The sequence below is a fragment of the Drosophila takahashii genome, chromosome 3R, assembly GCF_030179915.1.
Source record: "Drosophila takahashii strain IR98-3 E-12201 chromosome 3R, DtakHiC1v2, whole genome shotgun sequence".
Lineage (NCBI taxonomy): Eukaryota > Metazoa > Arthropoda > Insecta > Diptera > Drosophilidae > Drosophila > Drosophila takahashii.
Window position 1 is genome coordinate 7,197,054 of NC_091681.1, and position 24,772 is coordinate 7,221,825.

At 35.6% G+C, this 24,772-nt stretch overlaps 1 protein-coding gene across 1 annotated transcript in view; it reads right to left on the reverse strand.

The window, feature by feature from the left end:
• Positions 1 to 24,772, reverse strand: part of LOC108060248 (uncharacterized) — a 275,381-nt gene that overhangs the window by 168,658 nt on the left and 81,951 nt on the right. Inside the window, exon 3 of the mRNA XM_044394777.2 lies at positions 14,877 to 15,772. Coding sequence (XP_044250712.1) covers positions 14,877 to 15,471 — 595 coding nt within the window. The 5' untranslated portion in view covers positions 15,472 to 15,772. The remainder of the gene's footprint in view (positions 1 to 14,876; positions 15,773 to 24,772) is intronic.

Here is a 24,772-nt window from a genome sequence, read left to right on the forward strand (position 1 = left end):
TTTTTTGTTCCTTTTTTTTTTATTGATGGCAAGCGGTAAACCGAAAATAATTTGGTTTATATTCAGCTATTTACTATATACTACACATAATATAAATTGCGATAGCATAAATATATACATATGTATATATGTATGTAAATGAGTAAAACGCGAATGGTCAAAATTATGCAATTAGTATTCAAATGTGTTCTCCGCTTGACCCGTTACATACAATGCTCGGTTTGCCACAGCAAATTTAAGTGCTACAATGGCCCAGTATGTAGGCCGTTCGCTCCTCGCGCGGGAGACCCGGGTTCGATTCTCACCGACGGACAAGTAAAAATGTAAGTTTTTTTCATGAAGATAAAATATTAACTAATCATAATTTCTACATTCCCAATCTTCCGCAGTCCCGTAGTCCACATTTACAACCACATTTGGCTTTGGTTAGATAAGAAATCCAAGCACAAATACATAATAATAAATACATAACCTTTAACATGCACAATATTCAAGACACACAACGCCTGCATATGTATCTATGTATGTACATTAGGGCGGTCCACATTTGTATGGAAATTTTTAAGGTCCTACTCTCACCCGCTTATACGGTGCGCATTGTGGTATTCAAGGTATACCAAAAGAAATTTTTTAAAAAAATCGTGTTTTAGGGTCTGCGAATTGGTTTCAAAGTTTATCACCCATACGCACTGTTGCCTTCGATAAAAAAGTTTTTCTGATCAAGGTGGCATAGATATCAACAATTCAGTTGATGTTTTGCTCTCATTTTTTTTTACCAATTATTCCACCGAAATTCATAATTTGACAAGACAAGAAATGGGAGAACGATTTCGTTCGACCAAATTCGAACTGTTATACATGTCGTATGAGTAATTTTAAAGCAAACTTTGAAGACGTTTCGCAAGGTCTAAATCTCGAAAAAAAATTTTTTGTTTTTACATACATTTTTTGCATACTTTAATATACCATGTTAAGGGGTGAGAAAAGAATTTCATTTTGTGGACCGCCCTAATGTACATAATATAAACGTATATGGGCACTTCCAAAAAAAAGTCCACCAAGCCAAAAACCTTGAAACTTGAATAAAACATATTTCCACGTGATTTTGCCCCGATATTAGTTTCTAATTAGTTGGATACTGAGCTTAACTACAAATTTGGAGTACAGTTTGATTATTTTTATGACAAACCCCACCAATATACGCAAAAATCACTTTTTGGCTATTTTTTTGTTATTTTTTGGACCTATCTTCTGATGTAAATTTATCCTATAGGAATGCTAATATGTGACATTTTTCTGTACTAAATGCTTCATTCACATGCTAAACTATTAAGTTAAAAGCAAAACATCCAGCAATTGAGAGATAGAGGTAAAGAAATCCGCTTTACAAAACAGTCGGAAAAAATGTCCCGAGCGACATGTCCCGAGCGAATGTGGTTGAAACTGCATAAAAAAAAAACGGCAAAGAATTTTTGAGTAAAACCAAAAGCATTTCATAACGACATGTTTGAACGACATTCTAAAAAAAATCGCATTCAAATATTCCATCAGAATTAGCTAATTTCTGGTGTTGTATGAACTTCCCCGAAATCCACTTCTATTTTTGTCCCGAGCGAATACGGCAGTTTTTTACCGATATCTTAAAAACTAAAAGTGGTACAAAATCAAGATTTTTACCAAAAATAGAGCTTGGGAAGAGTGAAAGGAAAAGCCCATAATTAAAATTTAAATCCATTGTTTTACAATTTTTTTTCAACTTTAAAGGTGTGCAAATGTCCCCAGCGACATTTTGGAAGTGCCCATATACAAAAAAAAATCATGATTGAACATGTTTTTTTGTTTTGTTTTTAATTTCTACTTTTTAGGAAAATTTCCTATTTTTTAGAAATTTTTGCCCTAAAATTTAGTAAAATTACCCTAAAATTTAGAAATATGACGTCAAAAAAAATCAAAAATATAGAAAAATGTGACCCTAAAATTTAGGGCGAGCTTGTCTTGAAGACAAAAGTAGGGCGATTTCCTTGACTTTAGGGTTAATTTTATTTTGAGTGTAGTTCTTCGTCTTTTCGTTTTTTCACTTTTGCCTCGTTTTTTCACGTTTTTTTTTCGTAGCGTCATTTTTTGTACGTCCCTTGCTCGTCGTTGCAAAATCTTTATTGCTTCTCGTCCTCAATTTTAACAAGCTTGCCACGTCGTTAGTTAGCCGAATCTCTCGTTATAAGACCAGCTGATCTGGGTTGCCAAATTATTCCCACATATTATTATAATATATTAAAATCGCATTAGACAATTTTAATAGGTGTCTGGCGCCCATACCATTAAAGATTATAAAAAAGTAAAAATTCAGTTTTATTGTGCTTATGGAGATATAGTGAAGAAGGGGGCACTAATAGGAGGGAAAGTTTGGTTAGACAGAGCCATTGGAATAAGACTGGTATCAATAATAATAACAGTAGTTACATTACGAAACTTACTTTCGCTGTTAACGGTATAGGGTAAAAGAGATAATTTGTTCATAAAATTTTATTGGACACTTTGGACACTAGAACAGAGTACATTTGTTGTGGTTTTTTTTTTCAAACTTTCCTTTTGCTGTTAAAAATGCGGTTTAGCTTTTTGACGCGGAGGCCCATATTTTTGTAAGTTTTTTATTTTTCTTCCTTGAATTCCATTATTCCTTAAAAATTTCGAGTTGTCAAATTTTTGTTTTGCCGCCCTTACCCGCTACTTAGTTCATTTTGCTCAGCTTGACTGCATCAAACTCTCGCCTAGGGCAACCAATACTGCGACTATGACCAATAGAAGTCATAAGAAATAAAATAAAGACCATGTGTTATTATATAGAACCATCTACTATTTCCACACCAAAGGGAATGTTTGAAGTTTTGCTAAATACCTAGAAGATTGAAGACCAACAAAATATTTAGTAAGAGAAACGCGTTGGGCATAACATTTCCCTTCAGAAAATAAATATTTCAAAAAATCTCGCGAGCCACCAATGTCCAATAAAGTGTCCCGAACAGAATAAGACGATTTTCATGAATTTGACATTGATGGAAATTGGTTCGTAATTTCTTCAACTGATGGCGCATTAAGCTCAATCTCTCACACTCCCTTTAGCGGAGTAACGGGTATCTAATGATGGGGCACCGGACTATAGCGGTTTCTTTTGCTAGCTATTTGAGATCTCTTAAACAGGCAGACCGACAGGCATACGGACATGGCTAGCTCGACTCGGCTGGTGATCCTCATCAATACTATCGGCCCTGTTCTAGTTTTCACTTCCGAAAGTCACGAAATCAAATTTCCGAAAAATTCACATGGAAACTTTCTGCCAAGCATTTGACAGGAGGACTTAAATCCGCTAGACTTAAATTCACTTCCGAGTGAAAACTGGAACAGGCCGGTATATTTACTTTATAGGGTCGGAAACCCTTTCACTTGTTTCTTTAAATATAATAACCATACATGTATGTGCTTGGCTTAAAAATATCCAAACTGGCATCGCTTTTTCGACCTGGCCATTGCAAGGAACTGGCCAAGTATCCGACAAGTAGACAGAGTTCTGAATGCCAGTGATTCACGTCCCTTTGCACCGATGGTTCTTGACAGGGGAGAAACACTCCGTTAGATATTGCTGACGTAGGGTACCTAATGGTAACCAAAAATACCTGGGAGATCAGAATCCCATAAAATTCTGTTCTAGTCGGGGGCTTTAGAGCTTTTCTTTTGCTTGCTTTAAAAAACTCTCAACTTATGTTCGTGAATATTTATGTCGAATTAGGTTTGCCCAAGAGATTATCCATTTAAATGAATTTGGCCATAGATTGCGATAAGCTGAAAGTTAATTCAGATTCTCGCGGGTACTTTCAGTTGGAAAAGTTTTTCCCCCGGCCAGTACTTTCTTTGTCAGGCTATTTGGCATATTATTTTTACTAGCTTTCTCTGCGCTTTTAAGTTGTTTTCAGAGTAAGCTCGGGCATCTATATACACATGGCCAACTTTGTCGCTCCCCTTTTTGGCGCCAAAGTTTTTGCCATTGCAACCATTTAGGTGTTGTTCTTAAAGCTAATAGTTTAAGTTTGACATCTTAAATTTAGTGGGATGCCTGCTAGGTGTCATAAATAATTATTATAATAGGTAAAACTTGCACGCCATCTAAATTGACTCAAGAGCCCGACAACGAAATTCAATTTGCAAACCAAACTAACATAACGTCTTCATCCCGTACAAATAAATTCAATTTGCCGTAATTTACCTTGACGGCCTTTTTGTGCTGCAGGTTTTTATGTTTTGCAAAATATTGAATTGGTTCCAGTTGCATATGGCCATTTGGTTTCCTTTCTCGCCCCAGTTGTAATTTATGTCCGGAGAAAAGTCTGCGAGTTTATTTGTTGACCACCGTTGGCAAAGGCACAAAAGCTTCTAAAATGGTCCATATCAGGACAGAGTGAAAAGGGGATCTTGCCCAGGAAAATAGTTGGATTACGTACAATGTTATATAAAATAGCTCACAAAGAGCGGTGTGGATTGATTGGATGCTTACACATGTTGCGCTCTTGTGTAAGTCTGAGTGAATGTCTGTGCGTTGCAACTGGCATTTGCCATGTTATTTTTTTACAATTATTCTGCAAATTGATATGCCAGCAGTGACAGCTGCTAATCCTTATTAAACCCCGAGGTCCCCCTTTGGCATAGAAACTATTGCAAAGACCGAACGTAAGCCACTATTGACTTAAATAAGTATTAAATTCGAGACAACAATAAGAATTGTAAGTTGTCATCAGCAGGGAGCTCTATGTGTATGTTAATGGAAAGGAAAGATAGTAGAAAAGGAAGGAGAGTTTTCCGTAATTAAAGCCATAACTTTTACTGGAAAACGCGCCAAAGCTAGGTGCCTACTTTCCGTCTTCCCTAATCCAAAGAAACAGTCAAAGACAGGACGCACAGTGGGGCGAAAACGCCAAAAGTCTGCCTTAAATCAGCGGAGCTTTATAGCGATTATCACTATGGACGGCAGTCCATGTAGTGACGAAGCGCACCAGGAGAGTGTGCGAAGGCGACTACTATTATATATCCGCAAAATTGAAAATCTGCTGTGATAGTCCGATCGTAATAAGTAATACACCAATCGAAAGGTATTGCAAAAACTTAAAGGATTGCATACCAAGACTTTAAGAAAATCGATTGGCTTGGGAGAGAGAGCGGTGAAAGTGAAAAAGGACAAATTTCGAAATTTGGAGCTGTTGGGGCCGGTGGGGATAAATGCCCACTCGCAATGCTTTAGTTGTGTTCCCATTGAAAATACCCGTCGAATGAGGGGTCATATGATAAAATCCGACGCTCCGTTCAAAAGTTATAGCCAAAATAAGATTTTCTACGTCTTCCCAAAATGAAAATTTAATTCTGTTTGTCAGTTTGTCAGTTTGTCCAAAACATGTTTTTTAAGTTTTGAAAATTTGTGCTGCATCTCGTTTGAAAGGTATTTTTAAATGCTATAAACGCCTTCTATATGCAATTTGTGTAAATGAAATAGTTAAAAAGATATAAACAAAGGACAATTTTTTAAAACTTTTTTTTTTAGCTTTTTCTTATTTTTCTCAAAAACGGCTCTAACGATTTTCTTTAAAACTTTAAACTGTATAGCCCTTGAGATTCCTTAAACTTTGGTATGTAACACATTACTGTAAAAAGTCACGTTTAAAAGTTATTTTTATACGCAAATAGCAACTTTTGCAAGCTCGGCACGCCTCAACACTTTCGTGTAGATATTAAATATTTGCTAAAGCGGGCCGAACGAGTAAATTTTAGGTAGCGTACTTATTTAGTCGCATCTAAAATCATTTTTCGTCACAAAAGTTGATATCAGAACTTTTGTACGTTGAAGGTGCGATCGTCACTAGTTTTTTACCTCGTTAAGAGGTGTTTTTATTTGATATCTTTTGATGAGGTATTGTTAAAGTTGATTAAAACGGCTTGCTCGTGAAAACTGGCTGGTCAACACATGCCGTAGCGAGCGTAGCGTCAGCTGTCAATGGGGGACTTTTTGCCGTTTTGTATGGGAAACCGCTGTGCGCCCTTCTTCAAATCGATATTGCGAAAAACCTTTGGCCGGGCCACTCTTTTTTTTTTTGGATCTTTTTCGTAATGAATCAAACTTTATTTTCAAATGGTTTTAAACTCTATAGCTGGTGAAGAACACTGAAAAAAATAAAAACTAAAAAAAAATGTTGATTTATTTTTAAGAACAAAAATTTTTAATTTTTTTTAAATTTTTTTATGGAAAGCCATAATAATTCTTGAGCGATTAGTGAAAACATCATAAAGATAAATCTAACCGTTCCGAAGTTATAAATTAATGACTGAGTGCAACATTTTCGAAAAAGTGTCAAAAATGCCACGTTTTGACCCCTATAACTCCGGTAAAACTCAAAATTTCGCAAAACCGTTCAAATGAAGTTCTTATATTTTCGTTGTGAACCGGAAAAGTAAAAAAGTTCGATGAGGTGAATTTATTTAGTACAAAATTTTTGTTGTAGGAAATTTTAAAGAAAAAAATAATGTTTTTTTTGAGAAAACAAATAAAAAAAAAATGTTTTATAGGTTTTTAAGTTTTCCATTATTTTTTTTTGGTTTAACTTGATTTTTGAAAAATAACATGATTCAAATCGGTTAACTTTATCTTATAGCTGCCATATAAAATCTAATTACAAAGGGGAAAATCTCGGTTCTATTTCAATATTGGTTCATATAAATTGGGATTAAGTCATTATTTATATTTTTAACTCAATGCTTACATTTTTTTTAAATTGGTCAATGATATCTTATAGGTATCATAGTTTAATCAATCAAGGAAATATAGCATATTTTCAAAAAAATCTGGTAGAAATCGGTTTTTATTTCATATCTATGTTTTTAGTAAAATAACATAATTTTAAATTTAAAACCCAATTTTGTTTATTAATTTATCATTATCTTCATCAATACCTTTCATCAATAGCTTCACATAAGTAAAATATCTTCATGATTTTTGGGGCGCACGGATGAACCAGGGTTGACGATTTTTCAAATTATGAACATATTACGCTAACTTAAACTGCGGTTTTCTCAGAAGAGGCACAAACGGGCAGGCTAATTTTTTCAAAATTTGTAGTTTAATATCTAAACTTAAAAAAAAAAAAAATTAAACGGGGATCTAGGGTGTAACACTATTTTACGTCCAAGAATATCCAAAAAAAAACCTTATTCTTTTTATACCCTTGCAGAGGGTATTATGATTTCAGTCAGAAGTTTGCAACGCAGTGAAGGAGCTCCCATAGGAAGGATCGAAAAAAAAGTTTAAAAAAATTCTAGCTTCGGTGTTTTTCGAAATATTACCTTCTACTCTTGAGGATATTATTTTTTAAATATTTCTGAATTTCGAATTAAATATTTAAAAAATCAGACGATTTTCCATATTCTTGTCGTCGGAAACAACTAGTCCATTTGCTACTAGTTTTGCACTAGTGACTGTTAACCAATTTACGGTTACAGCTGTTAAACTACACTAAAAAATATTTTCAGGAAAAAACTAAAAATTAATCTCTAAACCATCAAGTGATTGGATTTTACTAGTACTTGGCGATGCCTATTTAATTGGTTTTGTGATAAATTTCCCATGACATTTACACCCTAGGCTATATTTTTGGATCATATGAGTTTCAATTGCATCTACACTCAAAAAAAAAATGGAAGAATTTCCGTTAAATCTAGAACATTTTTTCTTGAATTTTTGCCAAAGGTGACCTCGCCTTTGTTTCAAGAAATGGGTTTTTTGGAAGGCACCTTTATAACAAGAAAAAATATTTCTTGAAACAAGAAATTAACTTTCTTAAAACAAGAAATGGTTTTTTCGAAACCCACCATTAAAAGAAGAAAAAATATTTCTTGAAACAAGAAAGGCGATTCTTGTTTCAAAGGTGCTTTCTTTCTTGTTTCAAGAAATTAAATTTCTTGTTTCAAGAAAGGGTTTTTTAGAAAGGCACCTTTTAAACAAGAAAAATTCTTTCTTGTTCAAATTTCCTTTCAAGAAATTTTATTTCTTGATTTAAGAAATAATATTTCTTGAAAGGAAGTTTTATATTAACACTGAAACCCTAGAAATGAAATGTAACTTGGTTTTTTCTTTTGCATATTATATTTAATTATACTTAAAACATTTAACACTTAACATATAAATATTTTTAAATAACACATTTTTGACTTAAGAAAACATTATTATTACCCAAGGTCTGTTGAACTTCATATGAGCTGAGGTGATCCACGGGAGAGACACGTACATACATACATAAATTTTTACATACAGTCCTTTGCGCGAAGGGAGACCGAATGTAAGCAGGGCAGATCATGGTGGAACTATACAAGGTGATCTCGTCGCGAGAGCTGCCCTCTTTTGAGGACGTTATTTGAGCCAGTCTCTATCTAGCTTTCTCATTCTATCGCTTAAGAGAGACAGAGAGGTAAACATATTTAACGTCCTCAGCAGAGCTGACGAGACCACCTTGTATAGTTTCACCATGGGGCAGATCATGACAATTTTAAGAAGGAGAAGAGAGAAACGTCGCGACGCGTAGGTCAAGCGAGCGAGAGAGAAGAGCAGAATATGAAAGGGTTGAAAATCGGGTTTCAGATCGGGTGAGCCGCGTACATGCATAGATATTTACATGCATACATAAGTATGTAAAACAAATACAACATATTTTTCTTATCTTACAAAATTAAAACAAAATTACAGCTTCGCCAAACAAATTATTTGGCTGATGCAACTGCGAGTAATAAGATAAAGTTATTATAGAACTCTACACCCACAAATGTATGTACAAATGTATGTACATATGTACGTAGCTCTTAGCTAAAAAACAATTCAACTAAATTGGTATAAGCTTGGTAAAGAGATTTGAAATTTTTCCTTTAATTACATACATACAATTGTATACAAAAAATTATATATTTACATACCTTTGAATATTTGGAAAAAGGCTTCACCTCTTATCCGCTTATCCATCACTCACGAATTTTTTTCACAACTGACGCTCGGGGGATCAGAGAAGTCGGTAGCCGGGTAGTAGTCGGGCCGAGTAGGCCCTTCGTCCCACTTCGTTTTTCTTGTCGTTAACATTCGGCAGCCGAAGGAAGTCAATGGCTACTTTTCTATATTCTAGGATCATTTCATTCATATATTCAAAGGTGATTTTGTCCTTAAATACGTAGAAAATGTTTTGGCTGCGACGGCAAAACATAGGGGAGAGTGGGGGAATTTCGTCACAGGGGCAATTTCGTCACCTGCAATATCTCGGAATCCATAAGTCGTAAAAATATATAATTTTTTTGTTTTAGTCCTTCAAGACGGCCAGACACAACCAATGCATTTGTTTTGCACAGAAGGCCATAATTAAGCTATAATATTAAATGTGTTTTAACAGTTCAAAAGCTACATTTAGTTCTCGACGAAATTTTTTCTGTATGCCACAATTCAAAAGGAATAAGATACACGATTTTTTATATAATACACAGTGCTATAATGTGCATTTCTGCGTCAGTGATTTTTAACTTCGCGCCTAATTTCGCAAGAAAAATAATTATTTCTAAAAAAGTACGGTCTGGGGAAATTTCGCCACCGTACGCTAAGGGTAAATTCGCACCTATTTTAAATACATATTTTTATATTTGACGAGCTGGCTAACGAGCAGACTACCAGCAGCAGCAACAAATATAGGACGTCAACAAAAATGGTACGCTTGATCAGTGTAGCATATTTTCAGGCGTTAAACTCCCTACATTTTTCAGGTGACGAAATTTCCCCAGTTGTGTGGTGATTTTACCCCCCTGTGTGGTGAGATTGCCCCAGTATATTGGTTTTACATTTTATTTTTTTATAAATCACCAAGCTAATTAAAAAAATAGGGGAATGTCACATTTTAAAGCTTGGTGCTAACCGCATTCAACAATAAAAATAGAAATATGATAACGTGTCTCAAGATGGACAAAAAATAGCTTTGAAAAAATGCTGACGAAATTCCCCCACTCTCCCCTACGTATGAGATTTTCATTTTTCTATTTTTAAGAAAAATTCTTTCTTGAATTTTTTCCATCAAGAAAGGTTTTCTGTATTCAAAAGCAAATTTTCTAATAACAAGAAATTTTTTTCTATTTTCAAAGGTAGGCCGATTCAATGGAGAGATTTCCAAAATTTAGAAATTAATTTTTATGAGTGTAGTTTAATTCCAGTTGTCTTTTAACTGGACTTTAACATGTATTTGTTCTACCAATTAAATATTTGTAAGGTTTTTTTGTCAGAAAGGTACCAGTCCGAGTAAAGTTGCCTTTTCACTACACCCAAAAAAAAATGATCATAGAAACTAAACTATTTCTACATTAAAAGTAAACTATTGAGTGTCAAAAATTTCTCGATACTCTGAGTATTAAGCTAATGGACTTCGAAAGTATAAAAATGAAACTTTCGAAGTTGTCAAGTTTAAACTAACGAGTATACAGTTTATACTCACTCAGTGTACTGAAATTAAGGCTGCTAGTTTATTTTGTATACTATTTAGTATAATGCCAGTATAAATATTATACCCCGTATAAAAGAGACAAAATATAAAAAATGTTGTTTTGTACTTTTCATATATTATTAAAAATATTTTTTACATTTTATAAATTACTGAAGGTAATTTTTAATTTAACAAACAAACATTAATACAATACATGTACAAAATATGTACAGTGGCTCCATCGCATAATCGGACACCTACTTTCATAAAATAAACATGCAAAGAAAATGAATAAAATGGGTTAAATTCGTCGTTTTTTTGCTTTTACTTATACATAATGCTAATAACCTCCAAAAAACATAAACAAAAATTACATATTTTCAACGAAAACACTTAGTTTTCCAACAAAAACAACAAAAAATCCGATTTTTAAGGTTCAACGAATAATCGGACACTCGCTGAATACGGTTATTTTTTATGGAACTTGCTGCAAACTTGGTGTTTTTGGCATTGAGATTACTTTGTAGTAGAAATTAAGAGAAGAAACCATCACTACACTGCAAAAAAAAGTTGAAATGACTCCAAGGAAAGCCATTTTCTGTGAAACATCGTCAGTTGATTGGAAAACTCAATTTCGAACTGAAAACTGTACGGAAATTCAATGCATTGGTCGGAGAAGTCAAGTCCATTGTCCAGGACATTATTATATAGTTCCGGGATACATTTTAATTTGACAATAGAGGCGGGGAAGGCCAAATCAAGATGTTAATGACGGCGTAATTCCAAAGTACCTTAAGATTTTAAAGGATAAAAAATATTTAAAAAATTTTTGTTTAATGTTTCTTTTGTTGGTCTGAAAGTGTATTAAACAACCAACAAAATGAGGTATCGTTTATAAAAATCGGTTCACAACTTACCTAAAAAATGGACCAAACTATAACCAAACCAATAACTGCTTGGTCAAAAAGCACGATTTCCATACAAATTTCAATAAAAACGAAGCTTTCAGCTTAACAAGAATGTTCTCGAACCCATCTTTTAGGTAAGTTGTGAACCGATTTTTATAAACGATACCTCATTTTGTTGGTTGTTTAATACACTTTCAGACCAACGAAAGAAACATTAAACAATAATTTTTTAAATATTTTTTATCCTTTAAAATCTTAAGGTACTTTGGAATTACGCCGTCATTAACATCTTGATTTGGCCTTCCCCGCCTCTATTGTCAAATTAAAATGTATCCCGGAACTATATAATAATGTCCTGGACAATGGACTTGACTTCTCCGACCAATGCAGTGAATTTCCGTACAGTTTTCAGTTCGAAATTGAGTTTTCCAATCAACTGACGAAGTTTCACAGAAAATGGCTTTCCTTGGAGTCATTTCAACTTTTTTTTGCAGTGTAGTGATGGTTTCTTCTCTTAATTTCTACTACAAAGTAATCTCAATGCCAAAAACCCCAAGTTTGCAGCAAGTTCCATAAAAAATAACCATATTTAGCGAGTGTCCGATTATTCGTTGAACCTTAAAAATCGGATTTTTTGTTGTTTTTGTTGGAAAATTAAGTGTTTTCGTGGAAAATATGTAATTATACCCGTTACTCGTAGAGTAAAAGGGTATATTAGATTCGTGCAAAAGTATGTAACAGGTAGAAGGAAGCGTTTCCGACCCTATAAACTATATATATTCTTGATCAGGATCACCAGCCGAGTCGATCTAGCCATGTCCGTCTGTCCGTCTGTCCGTCTGTCTGTCCGTCTGTCTGTCTGTATGAACGCTGAGATCTCAGAAACTACAAAAGCTAAGCTTTCCCACACATATTCTTTGGCTTCATACGCAGCGCAAGTTTATTTTAGCCGAGCGCCACGCCCCCTCTAACGCCCACAATCGCCCACTAACGATTTTAAAATGGGTCCTGCGCCCACATCTTTAAAGATTTCCGAGAAGTTTAAATGCAATTTTGTTGTGTATATTTATACCTATCGAAATGTAGAAGACATTTTTCAAATCGGACCATTCATTAAAAAGTTATACGCAATCAAAATTTATATATCTATCTCCCTCGCACTCCCTTTAGCTGAGTTACGATTATTAGTCGGGATACCAACCCGAGTACAGCGTTCGCACTTCCTTTAGCTGAGTGACGGGTATTAGATAGTCGGGACACCAACCCGACTATAGCGTTCTCTCTTGTTTTTGTTTATATTTTTGGAAGATATTAGCATTATATATAAGTAAAAGCAAAAAAAACGACGAATTTAACCCATTTTATTCATTTTTTTGGCATGCTTATTTTATGAAAGTAGGTGTCCGATTATGCGATGGAGCCACTGTACGTATGTAAGCATATTTGCGCAAATGCAGCCGTTTTACCGCTTATGTCGCTGATCATCTCCAGAGTGGTCGCCGTCCAGATGAATACCGAAGCTTGGTCGAGGACGCTGATATTGAAGTTAACATTACGCTGGCCGCGGTCAGAAAAAATGCAAGCCAATTGCAAGATCCTTAGTTCCCGGCATCTGGAGCGCAGTTCAAGGTGGTGTCAGTAAAAGGAAAAGAATTTACTCATTAGTTATGCACCAAGACACAATTTTAATGTACTTACATTTCAAATAAGCCCAAAATAAGCAAATATTAAAATTTTCACAAGTAATTTTCACAAACAAACCTTAAACAGACCGCAGCGTCGTTTACAAAATACACTAATGTCAAACAATTAAAATACTAACGCGTCGAATAACAATAAAAAGTGGTAACACTTTTTCTGTTCGAAATGTCCAGGTTCCAAACCAGAGCATCCTGGCCTCACACCAGGAACGAAAATCGAAACTTCGGTATAGAAATTAAACTCAGGGCATAAACTTAACACTATTTAGTCTTAACTTAACTCTATTAAGTCTGCTCCCTACATTATTTAGTTTTGAATTAATACTGACAGTCTAACACTAGCTGTAGTATACTTTTAATACAACGCTCATTAACTGTAAACTTTCGGCTTTTTTTTTGGGTGTAGTTTTGTATTATTCATTTTTTCGAAAAGCATACATTTTTTAGACCCTTTGTAGTCCAAATGCATTCAGACAAATTCTGGTTGCTTTATATTAGTTGTATAACTAGTTGTTTTTCAGACTAGTTCGCATTTTTCCTGCAGGGTAGCTTACTTTCTGGTTTTCTTATTGGCTACAATTCTATTTCGAACAAGAAATGAAGCTACCTTCGGCCAGCCGAAGCTTATATACCCTTGCAGATAAAGTAATGCTCACTCGTTGCAGTTCCAGGGATTCCAGATTCAGCGTTTCTATTTAAATTTTTTTTTTAAGTAGTCAAGAATCAAAACGCCTACTTCCTACTTCCTAAGTTACAATGAATTTTCTTATATTTGTTTGAATATTCCTATGGAAGCCTTAAGAAATAGTGGTCCGATCCGGCTCGCTCCGACATATCTCGATAGCTTTAAAACTGAGAGACTAGTTTGCATAGAAACGGACAGACAGACAGACGGACAGACGGACATGGCTTGATAGACTCGGCTATTGGTGCTGATCAAGAATATATATACTTTATGTGGTGGGAAACGACTCCTTCACTGCGTTGCAAACATCTGACTGAAATTATAATACCCTCTACAAGGGTATAAAAATCAACTCTAAAAATCTTTAGTGGGAGATCACTTTTTCTTTTTGATTTGTATAGAGAATTCAATTGTTTTTAAAGTTGCATTGCAACATTTTGGATAATCTTAAAAAAAAAACATTTTGGCAGGCATTTTGTTCTAGACGCCCCACAGTGGAACGTGCTGAAATTAGGTTAAATTTTCTTGGCAAAAAACGAGGGTTATTTATGAGGTAGGAAAGGACGGGGGAAGACGAAAAGAGAAATCAAAGCATATTGCATGCAAATTGGGTTTGCAGTGGGCCGGAACCAACGCCATCTACAGGCTGCCAAAGTCAAATCATCCCGATCTGAGTGACTTCTCTCTGAAGGTTCTCCAGTCTAGATAACTTCAACTTTATTTCATTCGCTTGATTTGTATTTCCTCACTCAATTAACAAAGTTTCCCATAACTTCCGCCCTGTTGGCTGCCAGCAAACATTTACCCCTAGCAAACAGCCGGCCAGGCCAATTCATCTTCATAAACTGCCACCTTCAGCCTCCGGCTCATGTGGAATTTTTCACACAGAAGAAGGAGGGAAACTTGAGCTCAGGCACATACAAATCATCGATAAAACACGATGTCTAAATGCATGTTGGCAGGGATTTTCAGGGCTGTGGCAACAAACAAGGCAAACAAGGATGCTTGGCCTGCTCCTGATGGGTTTGTTTTTCGGCTTGTGTGTACTCACCCACATCACGTAGAAAATCGACGCTGACATTAGATAAATGCAGTTGGAAAAAGTCGAGGAAATTCTGGAACCCCTGTTGCACATGCGTCATGTCAACGTGCAGCGAAGAAGGTATTAAAACGGCCAGTCGTTGATTTTGATGTTGATGCTGTCGTCTTTGTCGTTGTTGTCCCTGTTGCTCCTGCTGCCGTCCCTGATGTTGCTGCTGTCGCTGCTGTCCCTGCTGTTGCTGCTGTCGCTGCTGCTGGGCTGCGGGCTGTTGCTTCTGACGTTTCTGACGTTCAGCCCCACGCGCATTACGTGGACTCTTTGTTTGTGTTGCTGTTGGCCAAATTGAATTGCTGCTAAGTGTTGTTGCTGCTGCTGTCGTCAGGGAGGTCCGCGTAGCCGCAGCCGATTGTGTAGCTGGCGTTGTAGCAAAATCCGCAGCTGTCTTGGCGGCTTGCAGGACAAGGACGGTTTCTGGGCGGAAGTGGGAGGAGAAGGAGGTGGGATTCGGGCCGAGGGCTAAAGAGACTGCGCTGGGGGAATTGAGAAAGAAGAAGGCTGTCAACAGCAGAAATAATTTAGCAATTTGACAGATTGTTAACTTCATTTATGATGCGTATTTTTGTTTGGTTTCTTGATGTGGTGGCTGTAGTGTGCGCTTGTGGTCGATTGTTGCGATTCAGTTGTAGCTATTGCTGTTGCCCGTGACCGTTGCCCACTGCGCAGCTGAGTGGGCCCTTTTCAGTTATGCGCCCTGTCCCGATTACATTTTGTGGGCCCTCCTTTCGCCGTTGCTGCAGATGCACTTGTTGTTATTTCCTCTATTATTGCTGGTAATGAACTTTGACGAAGCTTTGTTCGAATTTGCCATAATTGCGATTCTATTGCTGGCAAATTGCAGTTGTTGCCTGCGAGAAAGGGAGACGGAAATAATTTAATTTCTCATTACAAGTTTTCAGAGAAAATATTTAAGTTCTTGGTGCAAGGGGAGTATAAATCTATGGTTCTTAAGTCTTATTTCGGCCTCAAACCGACACCTTTCTAGCTTCACATATGAAAGGGCATTTTATTACCAGCAAAATTAGTATTTGTTGACCAAAATCGGTTCATACCATACTAAATATTTTATATATAAAATATATATAAAATAAATAGTTTCTTATTCAGGTTGCTTAACCAAGGTCGCGTTCTTATAGCGTTTTAACAATTTAATGTTATAACTGACTTAAACGAAATTAAACCTCAATTAAACTCTTAAAAAATCTTTAGATTAAGACCGATTATAGCATTGAAGGGTTATGTAGGCATTGAAATGGGCGTGACACTCAGCTGAATCAAACAAGGTCTTTACATTTTTAAAACGAAAGTATCAACAAAAATGACATTAATTAAATATGACTGTATCAGCTACAAATATATTTATACCCTTGTAGAGGGTATTATAATTTCAGTCAGATGTTTGCAACGCAGTGAAGGAGACGTTTCCGACCACAATACTTTATGTGGTATATTCTTATGTTATATATTCTTGATCAGCAACAATAGCCGAGTCTATCAAGCCATGTCCGTCTGTCCGTCTCTCCGTCTCTCTCTCCCGAAAGTCTTGTTTCTATTGCAGGTAGTGCATATGTCGGAGCGAGCCGGATCGGACCACACCCAGAAAAAAAATGACCTAAAATGTCAAAAAATGGCCTAGAATTTAGGTAAAATTGGCCTAAAACTGGAGCTAAGTCCTTGAATGGCCTAAAATGTAGGATTGTCTGACCTAAAATATTAGGCCATTAATGGCCTAAAATGGGGTAATTTTTGGCCTAGATTTTAGGTAATTGGCTGCCTTAAAATATGAGAAAACCCCTGTCCAAAATTTTAGGCTTTCTTTGGCCTAAAAATATGTACTGAAACATGTTTAATATTATAAAGTAAATACAGAGAAATTTATAGCTAACTCGAGGTCAATGTCGGCTTAGCCTTCAAGAAGTCGTCATTATGCCAACACACAAAAACGAGCGAAGAGGCTTCACTGTTCAGCAGTGAAATCGCTGTTTTATTCAACGATCGAAGTGGGTTACCATGCATGCCGCGCTATAACTGGTTGGGAATTATAGCATCGCTAGAACGTTATCAGAGTTCCATGCAAATTTATTTAGGTAAAATGCATTAATTTTAAGGCTCACGATGACCTAAAATATTAGGCTATACGGGACCTAAATAGTAGAGCAAATATACTAAAATTTCAATTTCAAGTATCACATTGCATACTCTTTGTATACCAAAATTCCTTTTGGAACTTATACCAGGATGACGGCACCCACCTTACTTGTGCAGTTGATATCCATTACTTTAAATGCCTTTTTCTCGAAACCACGTTTTCCTCAGCTGCGGATCGTGTATCTCAAAAAGTTAAAATTATATAAGAACAAAGTAATCAATATGCCAAGTTACGAAAACCAAGCACAATTCCTTATTGGTTCAAAAAAATCACGAAAAATTTGAAAAAATTACAGTTTTATATGTATCTCTCCCCTTAAGGGGTTATATACCTTTTTTTTTTTTTTCAAAAAAACGATTTTTTTTTTGCTGAATCCTAAAGTATATCCCCTAGAGAACATCTTCCCAAATTTTCATACAGATCCGAATAATAGTTCGATAGGAAAACAGCGTTTTGCCGCGCTCGACTTCAATAGTTCAACGTCAACGTAAAACTTTGAATGCGATTATCTCAAAGTCGTGTTTTTCCAAAAGTGCCTTCGCTGTGACCACGATTGCGCAAGAACTATTTGATCGATCTTCTTAAATTTTTTTTTTAAATATTCGTAATGAATGTGCCGAGTTCGTGAACGATTCAGTTTTTATGCGCCAATTTTAATTTCGCAGATCAGATTTTTTTAATAAAATTTTTAGAACTCGAAAAATCAACTTTTTTTGAAAAAAAAGGCTTGTTGTTTCGATAAAAGCATGTACTATCAATAAATAATAACTTCACTGTCATAAAATAATTGCTACACACCAAAAAAAAATCCAAAGTTCCCTCAATTTTTTCGCTCAAAAAAGCTATATAACCCCTTAAAAATAAGCCGACATTGATAAAAATAAATAAATACACTGTGCAGCTTTTTAAATTTACCTCGATGGATGCTATATTTTTGGATTTGTTACGAATTCCCAAGTTAAACTGCGCTTTCCAAAAAGTTCCCCGACGCAAGGATTCTTAGCAAAGTTCGAAAAATGCTGAAATTGGCCAACTTTGCGGAGCTCTCAGAGGCAAATGGATGCATGGTTTGATTCGATGTTAAAGTTTTAAAAGATACACTCTTTATCATTCAAACCCCATACTTAAAATAATTTTAGGATTTTTATTAAGGGAGAAACAAATTTTAGAAAACATTGTCAAAAAACGTAAAAGCATACAGCTGCGGTCAAAATAGTAGTAGTCTTGCCGTCCTGTGTTTTTAAAAGTTTGTTGTCCTTTTGCTAAGAATCCTTGCGTCGCGGAACTTTTTGGAAAACGCAGTTTAACTTGGGAACTTTTAACGAATCCAAAAATATAGCATCCATCGAGGTACATTTTTTATGCTGCATAGTGATATTGATCACGATTCAAACAATTTGTCATCTTTGCTCATTTAAATACATTCGCTCACTGATCGAAAAGTATTCATCATAGTAAAAATAAATGATGGAAAATGCCATACGAGTGATTAAGTGATCATTGACAATATTGTCAAAGACAAAAAGCACCGAAAACTCAACTGTTCGATCTATGTATAATGGGCAGAAGCAGAAGATGTAACCTGCGTTTACGAAGATATGAATTGTATATTAAAGAAAAAGTACTTTAATTAAACTTGGTGTTAGTAGCCTTATTTTGATTTTTATTTTCCTAATTTTATCCTGACAAAATGTCTAAATTGAGGAAAATGTTTTGAGTTCAAAAAGCAGTATAATGCAGTTGTGATGCTTATCAGAAAAATATTCACCAGCTCTGCTTGGTTACTCCTAATTTTATTGTGACAAATATCACCACCCTATGTTAAAATAATTTTATTTGCGCAAAATGGCAGATTGTGAGAGATATTTTACGAACCCTGGTTAGAACGCAATAATAATGGCATCGTGTTTGCTTGAAAGGGGTTTAATTGACAGCAAAGTACTTCCACCGCCTCGTCTTGCAGATCGATTTGTCAGATGATAGCCCCTCGTCTGTATAAATTCCAATCCAGACACCTGCCATCATGATTTATTTAAAGCCTTCGCAGCATTCGGTTAAACAATTTCCTGGCCCACAGGCGATGGAACTTTACGACCCCCTGACATGTTCATTAAAAAATACGCAGGCAAATTAATTGAATTAAAATTTCAAATTAGTTTTAAAGTTCAGATGGCAAACACAGCCGCACAAGCAATCAACAGACGAACACACAGACAGGGCGGTCCACATTTGTATGGAAATTTTTAAGGTCCTACTCCAACCCGCTTATACGGTGCGCATTGTGGTATTCAAGGTACACCAAAAGACAATTTAAAAAAAAATCGTGTTTTAGGGTCTGCGAATTGGTTTCAAAGTTTATCACCCATACGCACTGTTGCCTTCGATCAAAAAGTTTTTCTGATCAAGGTGGCATATATATCAACAATTCAGTTGATGTTTTGTTCTCCTTTTTTTTTTAGCAATTATTCCAACGAAATTCATAATTTGACAAGACAAGAAATTGGAGAGCGATTTTTTTCGACCAAATTCGAACTGTTATACATATCGTATGAGTAATTTTAAAGCAAACTTTGAAGACGTTTCGCAAGGTCTAAATCTCGAAAAAAAAATTGTTTTGTTTTCACGTACATTTTTTGCATACTTTAATATACCATGTTAAGGGGTGCGAAAAGAATTTAATTTTTTGGTCCGCCCTAATGTACATACATATGTACAGTCTGTCACGCAAGCGCTTCCGCTGATGTTTCTTCTGTTTGCTAGTGCTAGCGTATCTTGGCGTTTTCCTGCACGTTTAAGCATTCACCTACCCAGCAAGAACCTGCACTCAGAAAATTCCTTGGTAAAATTATTCCTTATTAGATTTCTAATAATTTGCAGTATCCATCAATCCTTTAACAAACCTATATTTTTGTCCCAGATATATTTTCCAATTACTTGGGACGAGTACATTTTTTGTAAAGAAATATTGTCTATGGAGAAATTTTATTTTTTAAGCTAGTTGCTGTCTTTTATTGCTTTTTTTCAGTTGATTTACTCTCTTGGAAATTTGAGGGTATGTAGACGGAAAGTGGAAATGACAACCTGTGCATAATTTAGGGCGGTATTTTTTGTAGCTACGCCTTCTGCTATAAAAATCGAATGGCTATAAAATTGACTTGACTAAATAAATATTTTGTAGCCTGATATATCGGATTCCTCGATGGGCCGCCCAACTCGTTCAATCTCTGTTTACTTCTGCGTTTCCCCTTCTTTGATTACTTCATTTGGCAAACGCACACCCACACTCTCGAAAGCAAAACATCCACTTTAGAACCATTTAAAGCGTAAAGTTCAGGCTGTGCTCGTCTATTCCTGTCGGAGCTTTCCTTACGGCTCGGCAATTTAATGCCTGATTACCTGCGTAGCGCATTCGTGCGGCAATATTTCAATTCATCAACATGTCAGTCTAAACTTTCATTTATATATTAAAAATAAGCTTCGTTGGGGCTTACACCACCTTATGGCAGGTCCTGGGTCATTGTCATCCGATTGCACGGAAATGATTGATGTTCCTGTTCTGTTGTCACTGGGCCATTATATATAAACGCCCTGCAAATTTCTAATATGGATGGCATAGCAACTCAAATTGCGTCAAAATGACAATGCCAATGATATGATGGGTGTTGTTGTGAAGTCTAAAAGCAGGCCCCCAGCTCACATGTTGTGCTTTGGCTGTTTTTTTTAATGATGGATGGTGTTTGGATTATGTTGTCTGTTGGGATCAAACATTGTTGTTCCACTTTAATAGTGACTTAAGACCGAAATGAACTGCTCACCAACCGGATAGATCAGCCAAAAGTAAACGGGAAAAAAACAACAAAAATTAAAAACGAACTAAAATATAAAGCCGCAAAACATTCGTAAATAATCTTTGAATATATTAAAAAAAGAATCTGCTTAATTGACCATCAGAAAAAAAGTTTTTAATTTTTTCTCGAAACTACTTATTTTGTGTATGTTGATGCCACTTTGAGCGTGTAAATTAAAAAACCCGTTTTTCGAAGAAAATTAAAATAAATCGTTCAAAGGCTTTTGTCTTGAATTGTTATTTGGTGTAATTTCTTTAACATTGGACGGGACAGAACACTATATTTAAGAAAGCTGCACCCAGAAAAAAAAGAACGAAAAAAATCCAGAACATTTTTCATGATTTGCGAACAATCCGTTCTCCTTTTTTTGTTTTCACATTTTAAACGTTTGTTCTTAAATCTTCCTAATTCAACACCAATATGTTCTAAAAGTGGCCCCATTCGTTCAAAGCATGCCAGTATATCGGTCAAATTTTATGAACAAGCGTTCGTGAACTGACACCAAACGGGCTTACGCACTTTTTGACCCCGTTTAGCCTTGATTTTTGAACGTTTCGAACGGATTTTTTTCTGAATGTGTAGTTAAACACTTCGAGGAAGATTGAATTATGAAGTTGTCAAAGGAGAAAACAAGAAAGGAAGTTAACTTCGGCCTGCCGAAGTTTATACAACCCTAGTCAAAAGTATTTTCACAAATTTGAATGTTAACTGTACTCATATTTTGAACTTATAATATAAGCTATTTGGCACCTATGGAAAGAGCACTTCAATTCCGTTTAAATGACACAAAAATTTTCTTAACCCATTAAGCACCCTTTGAAAAGTGGGCAAATTAGACAATTTTTTTCGAAAGTCAAATTTTCAACTTTTTTTCTGGGGCTTAAAACAAAAATGTTTTGATGCAAAGTTGTTTCCCAATCAAAATTAGCAATAACTGCAAAAAAAAAAATTTCAAAATATTTTTCCTTGTATTTATACCCGTTACTCGTAGAGTAAAAGGGTATATTAGATTCGTGCAAAAGTATGTAACAGCTAGAAGGAAGCGTTTCCGACCCCATAAAGTATATATATTCTTGATCAGGGGCACTAGCCGAGTCGATCTAGCCATGTCCGTCTGTCCGTCTGTCTGTCTGTCTGTCTGTCCGTCTGTCCGTCTGTATGAACGCTGAGATCTCAGAAACTACAAAAGCTACAAGGTTGAGATTTCCCACACATATTCTTTGGCTTCCTACGCAGCGCAAGTTTATTTTAGCCGAGCGCCACGCCCCCTCTAACGCCCACAATCGCCCACTAACGATTTTAAAATGGGTCCTGCGCCGACATCTTTAAAGATTTCAAAAAAGTATAAATGCAATTTTGTTGTGTATACTTATACCTATCGAAATGTAGAAGACATTTTTCAAATCGGACCATTCATTAAAAAGTTATACGCAATCAAAATTTATATATCTATCTCCCTCGCACTCCCTTTATCTAAGTTACGATTATTAGTCGGGACACCAACCCGAGTACAGCGTTCGAACTCCCTTTAGCTGAGTGACGGGTATTAGATAGTCGGGGCACCAACCCGACTATAGCGTTCTCTCTTGTTTTTATGTGGGTTGGTACACCTTTTGTTTTTAATCTGCCATTTCGACATTCACTTATGAAACTTTACGCATTTGGTACTGATCGAAAGGTTAGTCTATTGGCTTTAAAAAAACCAAAAAAAAAATTTTTTTTTCCTTAGGGAAACCTAAAAAATAATTTTTAAGTTGGGACACTTTTAAAAGTCAATAATACTCACACCAAAAGTACTCCAAACTTTTAAAAACTATTTATTTATGTTAATTTAATCAATTTAAGTTCGTCTTAAATTATTCCCCATCCATTTTTTAAGAACTTAGGCCAAATAACAATTAAAACCAAAAGGCTCATTGAACATTCACTTTTCCCCTAATATCAAAGAAATGTACTAGGCAGAAGGCGACCTCTGTCGGGCTAAGGCCTTTTTGTATGAAAAACGGATGTCTCAACTTACACGCTCAAAGTGTCTCAACTTACACAAAATGTGATGTTTCGGGAAAAAATTAGAATTTTTTTTTTCTGACTGTCATATCAACCTGATTTTTTTTTAATTTATTAACAGTTAAATTACTAATGTTTTAAATCTCTTACCAAGTTAATTTAAGCACGTTATTAGTTATACCCGTTACTCGTAGAGTAAAAGGGTATATTAGATTCGTGCAAAAGTATGTAACAGCTAGAAGGAAGCGTTTTATATAAAGTATATAAATTCTTGATCAGGGGCACTAGCCGAGTCGATCTAGCCATGTCCGTCTGTCCGTCTGTATGAACGCTGAGATCTCAGAAACTACAAAAGCTAGAAGGTTGAGATCTCCCACACATATTCTTTGGCTTCCTACGCAGCGCAAGTTTATTTTAGCCGAGCGCCACGCCCCCCCTAACGCCCACAATCGCCAACTAACGATTTTAAAATGGGTCCTGCGCCCACATCTTTAAAGATTTCCGAGAAGTATAAATGCAATTTTGTTGTGTATATTTATACCTATCGAAATGTAGAAGACATTTTTCAAATCGGACCATTCATTAAAAAGTTATACGCAATCAAAATTTATATATCTATCTCCCTCGCACTCCCTTTAGCTGAGTTACGATTACACTGTGCAGCATTTTTATTGCTTTTTAAATTTACCTCGATGGAGGCTATATTTTTGGATTCGTTACGAATTCCCAAGTTAAACTGCTTTTTCCAAAAAGTTCCCCGACTCAAAGATTCTTAGCAAAAGGACCTCAAAGTTCGAAAAATGCTGAAATTGGCCAACTTTGCGGAGCTCTCAGAGGCAAATGGATGCATGGTTTGATTCGATGTTATAGTTTTTTAAAAGATACACCTTTTATCTTTCAAACCCCATACTTAAAATAATTTTAGGAAATTTCTTAAGGCAGAAACAAATTCTAGAAAACATAGTCAAAAAACATAAAAGTATACACCTGCGCTCAAAATAGTAGTAGTGTTGCCGCCCTGTGTATTTAAAAGTTTGTTGTTGTAATTGATCTTTTCCTGGTAATATTGTATTGATTATAATTTTACTATTAGATTTATTGGATAAAAAAAGTTACAACATTAAATTTTTTAAAAACACAGAGCGGCAACAATACTACTATTTTGACCGCAGCATTATGTTTTTAAGTTTTTATACCCTTGTAGAGGGTATTATAATTTCAGTCAGATGTTTGCAACGCAGTGAAGGAGACGTTTCCGACCACATAATATTCTTGATCAGCACCAATAGCCGAGTCTATCTAGCCATGTCCGTCTGTCCGTCTGTCCGTTTCTATGCGAACTAGTCTCTCAGTTTTAAAGCTATCGCGATGAAACTTTCCCGAAAGTCTTCTTTCTATTGCAGTACATATGTCGGAGCGATCCGGATCGGACCACTATATCTTAAGGCTCCCATAGGAATATTCAAACATATATAAGAAAATTCATTGTAACTTTGTAAGAAGTAGGCGTTTTAATTCTTGACTACTTAAAAACAAAATTCAAAAATAGAAACGCTGAATCTGGAATCCCTGGAACTGCACCGAGTGAGTATTACTTTATCTGCAAGGGTATATAAGCTTCGGCTGGCCGAAGGTAGCTTCCTTTCTTGTTTGACTATGTTTTCAGGAATTTATTTCTACCTTAAAAAAATCCTAAAATTATTTTAAGTATGGGATTTGAAAGATAAAAGAGTGTAACTTTTAAAACACTTTAACATCGAATTAAACCATGCATCCATTTGCCTCGGAGAGCTCTGCAAAGTTGGCCAATTTCAGCATTTTTCGATCTTTGAGGTCCTTTTGCT